Below are 14,560 nucleotides of genomic sequence, written 5' to 3'. Positions count from 1 at the left end.
TTTCAAATGGAGTTTATGAAACTGATTACAACTTACTTGCTTGGTGTTTGCAATTTCCTTTTAGCCTATACTCTACCAACTTCACCATCTCTGCACATAAAAGAGTTGTCAGCCTGATCCCAGGATAAAGCAAACATCTTATTGGGTGGGCATTATTAAGCACCTAAAAAAGCAAGCTTGTAATAAATCACTCTTTGAAACAAGCCTTGTTTTGTTCATTGAAACTCTAGATAGTTGCAGTGATGGGGGTCTGCCTTACATAACAATTTATGGCTTGTACTTGACCTTGCTGAGCTTCACTTTTTTTCCTTTATAAGATAAAAATAGAGAAAAATCATACCTATCTCCTTAGGGCCAATGCAAAGGGAGTAAATATTGGAAGCTGGAAAGTTGGACTACTTTCTCAACAACAATGCAGAAATTCACAATCTTAAAGAGAACCATTTTCTACCAGTACACTCAGATTTGGGAACAAGAAAGAGAGCACCCTGATTTCTTAGGATGATGTTTGGCAAAACCTCTTGGAATTCCCATTCTCCCATGATCTTCTGTAGCATTTTATTTCTGTTACTCTTACGGCTTTCAAATACTTTGCCTTGTAGTACATTATTTATTTATTGGTAGAGATTTTTTTTTTTTTTTTGCAGTTTTTGGCTGGGGCTGGGTTTGAACCCGCCACCTCTGGCATATGGGGCTGGCGCCCTACACCTTTGAGCCACAGACACTGCCCCTGGTAGAGATCTTTATTAAAGGCAGACACCCTAGGAAAATAGTAATGTCTCCTTCAGTGTTTTATTTTCCAGCGGTGGCTGGAACAGTAACTAGTACATTGCCTAACATGTAACAGTAACTCGGCAAAGGTTTATAAAATAAATGAACAAAACAAGCAAAAACAAACAAAAAGACCATAAATTCTAAGAAAGCTCACACAGAGTCCAGAAATAAGAGAGGTGTCAGAGAAGGTTAGGAGTCCCAAGTGTCTGCTAAACAAAACTTAACATCATAGGCATTTTAAGTTATACTTACATATTATTTTAATTTTCTATGACACTCTTACGTCTGAGATAGCCAAGCATAACTCACCAAAATTCACATGAGGTAGGTGAGGCACATAGAGGGATCTTTTAAAGATAAGAAAAATTGAACCAGGAAAGATTAAATGATTCTCTCAGTATTAAACAGCTAGTAGCAGAACTGGGTTAGTACAAAGGTCCTAGACTCCTAGTTATGGAAGCCCTTTTATCGGTGGAAGAAAGAGGTGAGTCCAAGGAGTCACCCAGGGATCAGACCATAAAAATAGGTCTCTAAGTGGACAATAATATTTTTTCCTGCAGTAAAGAACTTTATTTTTTATTAATCCATTGTTGCCTCAAATTGATTTTTTAGATTCCCTACTAACATTTCCTATTAACATTCTCTTAGGGACTGCTGATCTAAATCAATCCTGACTTTTTACATGGATAAACTGAGGCCCTAGAGAGGGTAAGGGTATTGCCCCTGGTGACAGAGAGACAGCATGGCAGTGATGGAAAAGACTCTAGCAATCCGCCCCATCCCAGAAAGGGCTCTGTGAGCTGCCCACCCCCCTACACCCCCTTCTCCTTCCATCCCAGCTGCGTGTCCTTCAGAACTGTGCAACATGGAGCCAGCCAACAGGACAGGGGTGCCTGAGTTCTTTCTGAAAGAATTTTCTGGCTACCCAGCTTTGGAGCGCTTGCTCTTCCCACTGTGCTTAGCATGTACCTGGTGACCCTGCTGGGAAACACAGCCATCATGACAGTGAGCGTGCTAGACGTCCGCCTGCACACACCCATGTACTTCTTCCTGGGCAACCTCTCCATCCTAGACATCTGCTACACGTCCACCTTCATGCCCCTGATGCTGGTCCACCTCCTGTCTTCCCGGAAGACCATCTCCTTTACTGCCTGTGCCATCCAGATGTGCCTGAGCCTGTCCACAGGGTCCACGGAGTGCCTGCTGCTGGCCATCATGGCCTATGATCACTACCTGGCCATTTGCCAGTAAGTGGACAATAATTTTACACGAATGAATTAGATCCTCAAATTCCATATCCTTTGTATTAGCAGGAAGGTCTTTCAAGCCACCATTTGTTAGAAGTTTCAACAACATACGCAACCAGGAACTTCTGCTAGGACACATCCAGGTCCTGGTAACTCCTTCTTCCCAAGACAGTCTATTTCATTTCATCTTCGAATGGTCTTGACCACTACAAAGTTCTTCCCAAACTTAATGTAACTTCTCAACTTTTAAATTCACAAATTGTTCCTTTTTTTCTATTTCCTTGGGACCACACAGAACAATCTAATCCCTCTTACATATGGCACTGGAAATATATGAAAATAGCTATCATAACTACCTCCTGCCTTGAGTTGGGCCTTTACTTGCAGTTTCTTAACACATTTTTCTAAGGCACCCTTGTTGATTCTTAGTCTCCTCTCCAACCCCGCCTCTTGTCTTTGTTGATGTGTTTCTTCAAGTGTGTTACAAAGTGCAGGTGGGAGCGGAGGCAGTATGGGGGTACACCATGACCATGGCTCCTTGATACAATATTTCTATTAATGCAGCCAAAGATAGAATGTGCCTTTTTGGCAGCCAGTCTGCCACAAATCTCTACCCTGACCCTATTGTTCTTATTCTTAAAAAAAAAAAAAAAAAGTTTTTGAAATGTGAGCTACCAAGCCTGTCTCCTTAATTCTACGCTGTATGTTTTAGGGAAATGGAGGCATAAAACTTTATAATCCTGGAAATGTATAGTGGTTAATAGCTAACTCTTTGGAATTATAACTGCATGGTTAATATCTTCATTTTTAATATCTTAGTTCCAACACTTAGGAGCTAAGCCTGTGAACTGGGAACAAATTAGATAACCTCCCTTCGCTTCAGTTCTTCCTGTACCAAAAGGATGATAATAATGTACCTCTTAGGTTTTTGCAAGAATTAAATAAAATACATAAAATACTTCAAAACAGTGCTTTTCATGTAAGACATGCTCAGTAAATGGGTGGGTTTCCCTTTTGTGTTTTTATTTTTTTGGTTTTTTGTTTGTTTATTTGTTGTTTAGGTGTTTTTTTGCTAATGAGATTCAGCCCAGAATTCTACTTTGCCAACATCTTTTGTATGCTGATTTTTCAACACATTTGCTGTTGATCTCACCATCTTTGGTTCACTCACAAATTTTATGTTTTCTTTACATTTTTCCATGTCATTTTTGCAAGCATTGTCCAAGACAGAAACAAAAAGCCTCCTAATAGGTTACATGGGTCCTTTCTGCAGCACTCCCATGACCAAAGTTGTGGAGCCTGTCGTACAGCTACCTATTTTCACCTAAATTTTTATTATTTAAACCTAAAGAAATTTGCAGAAAATAATATAATGTAGCAACCACCTAGGCACTTCATTGCAAGTTAACATGTTATTGCATTGCTTCAGATTCCTTTATAAGAAATAAAACATTGCCGATCCGTATGAAACTCCCTTCCCTGATCTGTTCCCTTCCAGTTTTCCCAGAGGTAACCATTATTGTGTAATTTTACTCTCATCATCCTATCTGTATTTTTTGCAGCCCACTCATGAAAATACATAATATGACTTTATAAAGAGTTTATGAAATTTACATTACTAATGTTATCAGAGAGGAGTTCTTTGGTAGGTGGAGTTTGACAACATTAGTTAATTAAAACAAAAACGGGAGTTTATAGTGGAGTATGGGATAGCTCTTAGAAATAAGGGAAAATCTGCAGAACCAGATCTCACATAACTCAGCATTAATGTCATCTCCAGGAACTGAGATTGTTTTAGGTTAGAATATCTTCATTATGATAAATTTGCTCAAACTCTTTTCAATCTGTTGTTTATGCCACTGAAGAGAGGGGAATGGGAGACTCCAGTTGGCTTTACCCATGTTTCATGCTTACCCCTCGGCCAGAGTGGAAGAGGACACTTTGTTTGATCTTCCCACCAAGATTGTCCAGTAACCTAATCTGGTGTGGGGAGAAGCACAGGCAGGAGAAACAGGGGGGTGATGGATGAAATGTATTGGAAACATTCTAGTTCTTAGTAGAGTCACAGGTGTTCACTTAATAACTTGCAGAAATGTTACATAATTCTTTTGTATGTATAAACATATTTTAAAAATTAAACTCTAAGAAAATGACAGGGAAAAAAAAGGATTGCATGCATGCAAGAAGGCTTTTTGGTTACCAATGTAAAAGTAGAGTCCTAGTAAGAGAAGAAGGCAAATAGATACTGGACAGGGCAAAGCAAGAGATCTGTAACATCTCCAGCAGCCACAGTGCAACTGAGCTATCAGTTTGTTAACCTTGTACAAAAGAAAAATACGGTTAGGCTAGCTTAATGACCCCACCCTGTCTTCTAGCAAATTATTCTTTTTCTAAGTATGAACAAATCTTTCCTTCACTGGCCTATCTTAGTCAGATTGCATTAAGTTTCAGTGGCCATAAAGTCAATTCACATAGGCCTTTAAAAAAAAGGGAAATTAATTTCTACCACTATGTGGTCTCTCATAGAACTCGAGAGCATTAAAGATAGCTAAGCAAGGAAACACAACAAAAGCACATCACCTCAATGTCACCAAGTGTCAGTGTCACCAAGTGAAGGACAAGGATTCATCTATTGTGGAGAGCTATTCTTTTGGTGTTTGTAGACAGAAACCATCTTCTAAAGCAGGGGTCCTCAAACTATGGCCCACAGGCCACACGAGGCAGTGTGATTGTATTTGTTCCCATTTTGTTTTTTTACTTCAAAATAAGATACGTGCAGTGTGCATAGGAATTTGTTCATAGTTTTTTTTTTAAACTATAGTCCGGCCCTCCAACGGTGTGAGGGACAGTGAACTGGCCCCCTGTTTAAAAAGTTTGAGGACCCCTGTAAAGTGAGCATGAAAATGAGAGGATATAATAGGTATTCTACTAGACATTACTCTCCACAATCCTACCTAGGCTGAATGCTTCACAGGCCAACCTATAACTTGTAGAACTCACCTTTTTATGGCCTCATCTTATGCCCCTAGATATTTAGAGACAAATTTTTTCTTTATATGCCTTTTTATTTATTATATTCCTTGACTTGTTCTGGAAAAGATTTTCACTGATGTTCAATAGTTCAATCTTAACCACATGTTTTCTCAAGACTTTTAGGAATCATTCAATGGATCTAGGAAATCCAAACATACTTAGAGTGTCCAAATGGTCACAATTTTTTTAATCTTTTTTTTTTTTTTTTTACCTCCTATTATGTTCCACAGCATCCTACTCAAACTAGTTAGTTTGAGTTAGTTAAAGAAAAAGAATTCCCCAAGCAAAGTGGAATTATCAGGGCTCACAGATAGGAGATAGACGATAGACAAGGAGGATTGTCTGACGGTGGGATTGTAATAGACAGGAAATACAGTCAGCTAGAAAGGCTGCTTTTCTCTGCAGTAGGATGGGACAGAGAGGAGAATTGTACAATTAAGAAATTAACTAAAACAATGTTTTTGTTTTTTTAGGTAAAGGGGCTAACACTAAGGGGGGGGTTGTTACATTATCTTTTTTGTGTGAATTAACCTCTAAGCTCACCCCTACCTCTAGGAGATACTGAAAAAACTAAATATTTTAAATAAAATTGGCCTACAAGAAAGGACAAGCTTTAAACAGAGCAACAGGACAGTACTCAATCAGGAGGCATTAAGAACTATCCTTGACATTAGGCCGAAGTCCCTTCACAAAGGAAGAATTGACTCCAGGACTGAGAAGTACGGAGCTCTTTGGAAAGTGATGTTTTCCTTTTCTATCATTTGATACTTTTTCTTTAAATGCCATCTTCTTTCTTCCTCCTCCCCAAACAAAACATTCTAATCTGTCGGATTGCTGAAGTTCTCTTTCCAAATATCAGATTGACCGTTTCTAATTTGTTAAAATGCTGACCTATGGCAGTGCTATTGAAGAGAAGGAAAAATGAAATTAATAATTTTGCCTGTCACAATATAATAGAAGGGTGGGAAGGAAATAAAAAAGAAAGGAATGTGACCTGAGTAGGGGAGGAGAGGGGGAGGAAATCATATAAAAGAAACCTTTCCATAAATAGATAACTCTGAATTAAAAGAAGAGGGAGGTCTCCTCGAGCCTCTTGAGCAACAGCTGGGTCACAATATGAGGTGAAGGGGTAAGGGTCTTTCTGCCAACTCCCTAAGTCAGCGGTTGCAGCAAAGTCAAGGCCTTCTTTGGCCACTCTGACTTAGACATGACCTTCCTTCGAAAACTTAATTGCTGAGGAGTGTCACATTCTTTCCCCTCTCCAGTCCTACTTGTTCTGTTCAGAGGAATAAAGCAGGCAGCAGAAAACTCCTTCAGTCCAGGGAGGCTTTTCTGCCTAATTTGAAGGTGTCATCTGCTGCCCCACCCTTCACAGGCTGGAATCGCCTCTATCACTCCAACAGGAGAGCTACCAATGCACAAGGTGCCTCAAAGTGTTGAACAGAGAAGAGCTAATCCAATGTCATAGTGATCATCTGGGAAATCAGTAGTTTTTCCATCCTGAGTGAAGTAAAGAAGAAAGAGGCATCCAATAAAGCTCAAACTGAAATCCTAGTGAGAATGGAAGAAAGAGCCAAGCCTGAGGAGCAAAACTAAGTTTCATGGGTCATTCACTCATTCAATCATTCAACAACATTAATTAAATGGTTTTCTGGGCCAGGTACTATGGCTATTATTGCAAGAGACACCAAGCAGATGTGGTCCCTGTGCTAATGGAGCTTAAGGTCTAGCCACAGAGACAGCTGCAATATACACAGTAACAAAAAATGTTCCCCATAATCAGGCCTGGAGGCAGAGCAGGCCAGCTTGCAATGCTGGGGGAATATAAACACGGAGGAGTGAACCTCAAGATCTAAGGGTGCTAAAGGCTTAGTTGTTTTTTTAAAGAGTACGAAGGTTATAGTCAGCTAAGGCAAAAGGCTAGATTATGGGATCTTTAGATTCTTAGCTTGGCTTTATATTTTAACTAAAAGAGAATTCCAATTTGAGATGTATCCTTTTTGTGATTTGTGTGGTCACTATTATTACTTTTTAAACTTTGGGGTTATGTATAGTAGTGAGTGGTTGGAAGAGATGATTGCTTTTCTTGCCTCGGAAATTCTAGTAGGAGGGTGAATGTATAGAAGTATTCAGCAAAAAATAGAAAAGTTCAAGTACTAGTGGTTTTAAGAAGATGTGTCAGGAAATACTACACACCGGAGGTTTCAGGTGCCTGCTACACAGAACAGAAAAAGAGTTAATGGTCTGACAACAACAATGACTATTTCCTTAGGTAAAACATGTCTGGTTAGAATGACAAACACTAGGTATTGATGTAGATTTTAGTCTTTATTTATATTTTGGAAAGGCATAATTACATTTTGATTTTATGTCATTTCTCACGAAATAGACCTGCTATTCTACCAGGATTGTGTACCCTTAATAAGTTATGCAATTTGTGTTGATATTTGCTTTATCTGTGCATGTTCATGGGGTATATATGAACTAAGGTTCCCTTACTCAGAGCTTAACAGCTGGTTGTTCTGGACTCAGAAAGATATGGATTCAAACACCAGCTCTGCCAGTTACTAGTTATATGACCTTGACCAACTTTATTAATCCTGCCAAGCCTTAGGCCTCAGTTGGGGTTTTTTTGGTTGTTTTTTTTTAGAGACAAAGTCTCACTTTGTCGCCCTCGGTAGAGTGCTGTGGTGTCACAGTTCACAGCAACCTCCACTCCTGGGCTTAGGTGATTCTCTTGCCTCAGCCTCCCGAGTAGCTGGGACTATAGGCACCCGCTACAACACACGGCTATTTTTTTGCAGTTTGGCCAGGGCTGGGTTCGAGCCTGCCACCCTCGGTATATGGGGCCAGCGCCCTACTCACTTAGCCACAGGCCTAGGCCTCAGTTTTTTAAACTACAAAATGGGGATCATAATGGTTCCTTAAGGGTTATTGGGAAAATTAGACAAGATGATGAATATGAAAATAATCACTGATACTCCATAAATAATAGCTCTTATTGTAAGTGTGGCTTATCGTATAACGTGATATTTAGTGTCCAGTGACATAGAGCCCTGGGTAATAAATAGAAATTTTATTTTCTGAATATAATGAAGTGCTTGAGAGATCGTGGGAAGCTCTTCTTTGAGGATTGCTAAACTTTAATATGGTAGCACACAGTATTGTGCAATAATTGGATGAACTAAATATTTACTTGTTTTCTTTATAAAAGATAGTGATGGTCCCAATTATTTAGGTAATATTGGATAAATCCAGAGTATTTATTACCTCTGATTTGACTTGTTTAAATTTCTCAATAGGTGTTGATAGGAGAACGAGAAGTCATTTTTGGTACCAAATTCCCATTGCAGCATCAGCATACTGATACATCTTATAATAGGATTTTTCAAATTGCAGTTCATTAGAATCACCCAGCTGAAGTCAGGAGTGGTAGTCACACCAGTAATATAGCACTCCGGGAGGCTGAGGCAGGAAGATCCCTTGAGCTCAGGGGGTTTCGAGACCAGCCTGAGCAAGAGTGAGACCCCCATCTCTAATAAAAATCTGAGACAGGAAGATTGCTTGAACCCTGGAGTTTGAGGTTGCTATGAGCTCGGCTGAGGCTATGGCACTCTAGCCGGGCAACACTCTGTCTGGAAAAAAAAAAGAATTGCCTAGTTGACTTGCTAAAAACTCGGATTCCTGGGTCTGATGTGTGATGTCTGAATTTTAAGTAAATATGCCATAACCGAGCTGACTTTTATGAACATCTAAGCTTGGGGACACACAAATAATGGTGTTCCCCAAATACACTATACTCCTGAAGTTCTGTCAGGTTGTGCATATTATTTGAATGGTAACTTCTATGACATACTTATGTGACACACCATGACACTTTCAGAGGACATAAAACTTTTCTTGTTCCTTATGCATTGACAACCATTTCTAAATCATTTGTTTAATAATGATTTCTTTTCTCTCCTACTCTTCAGAAACAATTGTCCTTCTCTGCCTATTGTAACAGCTAGATTGTTACCTTATGCTTGTTACTAAAGAGTAGGGCTGGGGATGAGGCAAAAGTGAATAGTTATGTGATTGGTATCTATAGAGAACCCCTGGTTGATGCAAACCTCTCCATGGTTGAATTCAAATGTTCAAAATGGCCTTTCTCTCCCCAGTGTCTCTGTCCCTACAGTCTCATTTACACCCCTCACATATATCCCTGTGACATTCCTGCCCTATGTGACCCTGACCCTTTCTATACTGTTCATAATCCAGATCTATTTTGATCTATGATTGCTATCTCATTCCACTTCTGAAAATTTGTTGGCCCTGAAGACAGTAAAACTTGCAAATTACAGTTCATATTTAGAGAAGAAATATATGCATAGAAGTGTCACTTCAAGTTGGGGGGTGAGGAGGAGAAGGGAAGATGCCTATGAATTCAGGGACGAGATCTCTACCTTTATATTATCTGACCCATGGGTAGTTACAGGCATAGAGACAGCTGAGCCACGAAGGCAAATTACTTGCCGCCTGTAAGATGTTGGATCTGCAAGTATTTAGTTTGCTAAGCCATTTTCTACTGGTCAGGCAACATGACAAGTTTTGATATTTGAAGTTCTGTGGTTTGAGAGATTGATTAGTGGATGAACAATGCTAATTGCCTTTTACTTAAAGATGTTTTTAGGAGATCCTTATGTAGTAAATTTAGAGATTATAATCCAGGAAAGCAAAATCTCTTCGGCGTGAATTTCCAAGCATCCCAGGAAAGATACCTGTCCCTTTAGCAACCTTAATAAAGTGAGGTTCATATGCTGAGATGGCTCCATCAGGACTCTCAGCTCACAGAGGTGGCTTCAGATAGTCTGCTGCACAGCAAGGGTTACACACATGGGCTTTGGAGTCAGATGGATGTCAGTTTGGGGATCCTGACTCCACCTTTCACAAAGTGTATGAAACTGGACAAGGTATCTGTAAAATGAGGGTAATAATAGCCGTGGTGAGAAAAATAAGGTAATGAGTATAAAGCCTTTAGTGTTACCCCTGGTATGCAGTAGCACCTAAATATTCTTCTTTGTTGTCTTATGAGCCTATTGTCCCAATCTTTTTGTGCATTTTATCCAAGTCTTTTTATTTATTTGTTTCTTTGTTTGTTTGTTTTGAGACAGAATCTCACCCTGTCGCCAGGCCTAGAGTACCAAGGCATCAGCCTAGCACTCAGCAACCTCAAACTCTCAGGTTCAAGCAATCCTCCTCCCTCAGCCTCCCGAGTAGCTGGACCTACAGGCCACAATGCCTGACTCATTTTTCCATTTCTCTTAGAGAAGGGGTCTTACTCTTGCCCAGGCTGATCTCAAACCCCATGGCTCAAGGGATCCTGCCACCTTACTAGGACCTGTCCCTTGTCCAAGTCTTTTTCAAATTTAACCATGTAAAATGTCAGTATGTCTCTAATTCCCTATTCTTCATTTTCTCCAATTCATTTATTAATTCAACAAATATTTCCTGAGTGCCTACTACATGTAAAGCATGGCTGCATGTACTTGAGTCAGAGAACAAAACAGACAAAAATCCTTGCCATTATGGAGCTTTGTTCTGGCTGAGGGGAGAAATACAGGGTGTCCATAAAGTTCATGTGCAATTTAAAGTAGTAGACTATTTTACGTAGTCAGTAGACAATAAATATAGTAGATAAGTTGATTACATAGTATGCAAGTGGGCCTAATATATGGGGGAAAACAGAGCAGGGTTACATACGGAGCCTGGATGTGGGAGTAGAGGTGTTCCTGATGCAAACATCAGGAGAGGCTGTGTGGAATTATTTAAACATAGGATGGAAGAAAAAGGCCTTTTATTGTGAAGCTGTCCAGAGCTCAGTATAGTTTGGTGATTTTAGGCAAAAGTGAGAGACTGGAATGCCTAAAAGCAGTGGGAAATCATTCCTGAATTTCACAAATGCAGCAGAAAAGCAGCAGAAGGAAGCTTGGTGGTGCTTGCCCACTAGGTGGCAAGAACCATTTTCTCTTGGTTTGCTCTTTCTGATCTACTCTCCTCCATACTCTAGAGGTCACAGAGTCTTCATCCCTCTCCCCTCTCAATTTCATCTCTTGGGACCTGGCGTGATGAGTAATATTATCAGTGAAAGATGAACCATGAGACCTTTTAAAGAATTACAGCTATATCTGTGTTTTATATAACATAAAGTTGATAAAACATAAAACTATATGTTTTATATAACAAAGTTAAATCCTTTGCAACTCAAGAAGACATACACAATTTAAAAATAAATTCAGGATTAGATTTAATCTTTACTATCAAACACAGTAGCCTAATTTTTTTAAATCCTCTTAAAGTTGGAAGAGCACTGCAGTGGGATTCAGAGGCTAGGGACCACTCTAGTCCTGCTGTGAATTGTCATGGGACAGTGCTGTGCCCAAGACTTTTTCACCTGTGAACTGGAGGTTCCACTTCTTTAATTCATGAGTTTTCTTAAAAACTCCAAGAAAAGTCTTCTAGAAACTACAACAGGTGTAATGCGTAAGACTACAGTCTCTTGACATCTGCTCTGTTTGTGGCTGAGAACAAAAATGGAGCAGTAATCATCCACATATTATTTTTGTCTCTTTACCTTTCATATTGTAAATGAAAGACAGAATTCTTACCACATACTGCTTACTAGCATTTTTTTTGTTTGTTTTTTTGCAGTTTTTGGCCAGGGCTGGGTTTGAACCCACCACCTCTGGCATATGGGGCTGGCACCCTACTCCTTTGAGCCACAGGTGCTGCCCTGCTTACTAGCATTTTTACCATATGTGTAGAACTTCAAGGCCTTGTCATGAGATGTTAGCTATCAAACATTTAAAATATTCCATATTTATGAACTTAAAGACACTTACAAGTGACCTGAGCCTGTCTTCAAGGTCTCAAAGCCTTTTAGACGTTAGTGTTTTTATATGAAAGTTAATTACATCAGTAACATGTTTTAACGTAAGTAATATTATAATCCTCACTTTATATAGGAAGAAATTAAAATGTACACAAGGTACGAGGTTGGACAATTAAGTTCTTAAACTCATCCTAGAAAAAAGTGCATTCTCAACTGTAAATTCAGACTTTTCCTTGATCTTCTAAACCAGCCTGCTGGCCAAATCTGCTTTCTCTCCCCCTCTTCTTCCCACCCCCTATATGGTTTTTATATTGTTTAATGACTGAAAAAAATCAAAATAATATTAGTATTTTTTGAAATATGAAAATTATTTGAAATTCAGATTTCAATGTTCATAAAGGCTTATTGGAACACAACTATATCCATTATATATATTACTTGTGTATGTGGCTGCTTTCCTGAGAAAATGGCAAAGTTGAGTAGTTGTGACAGAGATTGTATGACTCACAAAGCCTGTAATATTTACTATCTGTCCCTTTACAGAAAAAAAATTGCCATATGGTCTAGACCAATATGGATCTCTTTGTTAGAGGACTAAGAAGAACATACCCACCTGCATAGAGTTTCAGCTCTGCCTTATTTTACATGTACTTGCACATGGTATATGTTGTTGAAACATACACTGTTTCATTTTGTAAGAAAACTATACATCTTCTCTCATGCTGCTGCATTTCTTTCTTTATGGGATGACTACTCATTTTTAATTATTATTCCCATTTGTTTCTCCATTCATTTACTCTGTAAGGTCTTATGGTGCACATACCTGGGAACAAGTGACTAATAAAATATAACTTTATTAATTAACTTGTATAGACAAATAATTGACCATTACTAGGAGTTCGTATAATGAGAAGTGCTCTCATAGGGTTATGGCTAGAACAGAATGGAAGGGTACTTGACTTGGCTGAGGAGGTTGGTAAAGACATCCTGGAAAAGAAGACACTTGAGCTGAGGACAAGAAGAGGACAAGGGTGGGGAGGACGGGACGTGTGCTCCATGTTACAGAAATATTTTCCAATGCTTGCATCAATCCAGGTTCAATGCAGGAAACAGAAACCAATGTAGTCATCTTAAGAAGGAAAGGATTTAGGTAAAAATCCACAGATAATTAGGAAAAAATTATGAAAGAGCCAGAACAGACTATAGGCTGGCTCACCAGGAATGATTCCAAGAAGACTCCCAATGAGGCCACCACTGAGGTTGCTGTGAGCTGTAGGTTCTTGAAATTATTCAGTCCAAGAACATGTTGCCAACCACGGATGAGGATCAGGAAGTCATCCCTAATGCTGTGACTGCCTGTTACTCAGGAAGCCAGAAAATGGACACAAGAATTCTGCTATAGGAAAAGATCTCTACCAAATTGCTTGCTGGTAAAGAAAAAGCTCAAAAAGCAGGAAAATGGGGTGGCACCTGTGGGTCAGTGAGTAGGGCGCCGGCCCCATATACTGAGGGTGGCGGGTTCAAACTCAGCCCCAGCTGAACTGCAACCAAAAAATAGCTGGGCGTTGTGGAGGGCGCCTGTAGTCCCAGCTGCTCGGGAGGCTGAGGCAGGAGAATCGCGGAAGCCCAAGAGCTGGAGGTTGCTGTGAGTCCTGTGACATCATGGCACTCTACCGAAGGCGGTAAAGTGAGACTCTGTCTCTACAAAAAAAATAAAAATAAAAAAGCAGGAAAATGGCCTCAGCCCCATTTTCAATTTCTAAATCTTAGATTAGTCCATCTGTTTTGAGCATCCAGAACTTTGCCTGCCAAAGGTGGGAAAGACAGCTTTCTAGCCTCTGTGGCACAGAAAGGCACACAGGTTAAACAAGCCAAGCCACAGAATCCTCCACATGTGCAGAATCAATGTCACTGTCCATTCAAGGAATTGCAAATAGTTTGCAATGTCAAGCAGTGATCCCCAAATATTCCAGTGTGGACCCCTTTTAAACATCAAAATGTTGAGCCCTTTATGCACACGACAGTAGTGGTATTTTACCATCCTATAATTGAGAAATATTTCAAATACAGTTACATTCAGGTCAAATTTTATTTTATTAATCACAATAGCAACTAAATTTGGAAAATGGTGTTAATAAAAATAGCTTATATCTGCTCATCCATTACGTAGTTTAACTCGCTTGGCAGTAATACATACATAGTTGAGTCATATCATTTGTTCAGTCAACATATAATGAATGGAGCACTTGTGGATTCCAGAACTCTTTTCAATAATGCCTGGAATTCTAGGTGTTTTAAACTCACACTTAGCAACCATTGAGATATAATAGTTTAGGGTGCGTGATGAGGAGAAGCAAACAAAGAGATTCTAAAAGAAAGCTAATTTCTTTAGACATTAACCAGGAGTCACTGAGGAGTCACTGAATTTTGTGCAAAAAACAAAATTGGATTTTTGTGTCAGAAAGACTACTCTTATGAATTGAGGGAATAAGAAAAGTGAGGGGAAGGAGAAAATATGAGACACTATTTCGGTAATCCAGGTGGGAAAACCAAGGATCTAATAAACAAAGTATAGGTAGCAGGGATAGAAAGATATAGAGATTTAGGAGCAGGATTGATTGCTTATTGATTGATT

The 14,560-nt window shown here is 39.4% G+C and overlaps 1 protein-coding gene across 1 annotated transcript; it reads left to right on the top strand.

The window, feature by feature from the left end:
* Positions 1–1,726: 1,726 nt before the first annotated feature.
* Positions 1,727–2,025, top strand: LOC128567433 (olfactory receptor 13J1-like). The gene has a single exon (XM_053564621.1). It carries the CDS (start codon positions 1,738–1,740, stop codon positions 2,023–2,025), a length of 288 nt encoding a protein of 95 aa, XP_053420596.1. The 5' UTR covers positions 1,727–1,737.
* Positions 2,026–14,560: the final 12,535 nt, after the last annotated feature.

This window comes from Nycticebus coucang, chromosome 16, assembly GCF_027406575.1.
Source record: "Nycticebus coucang isolate mNycCou1 chromosome 16, mNycCou1.pri, whole genome shotgun sequence".
Taxonomy (NCBI): domain Eukaryota; kingdom Metazoa; phylum Chordata; class Mammalia; order Primates; family Lorisidae; genus Nycticebus; species Nycticebus coucang.
Note: the sequence above shows the minus strand (reverse complement) of the source record. Positions and strands in the feature narration are given on the sequence as shown.

Coding starts and splice junctions, on each gene's coding strand:
- LOC128567433 (XM_053564621.1), top strand. CDS start 1,738: ATGTACCTGGTGACCCTGCTGGGAAACACAGCCATCATGACAGTGAGC.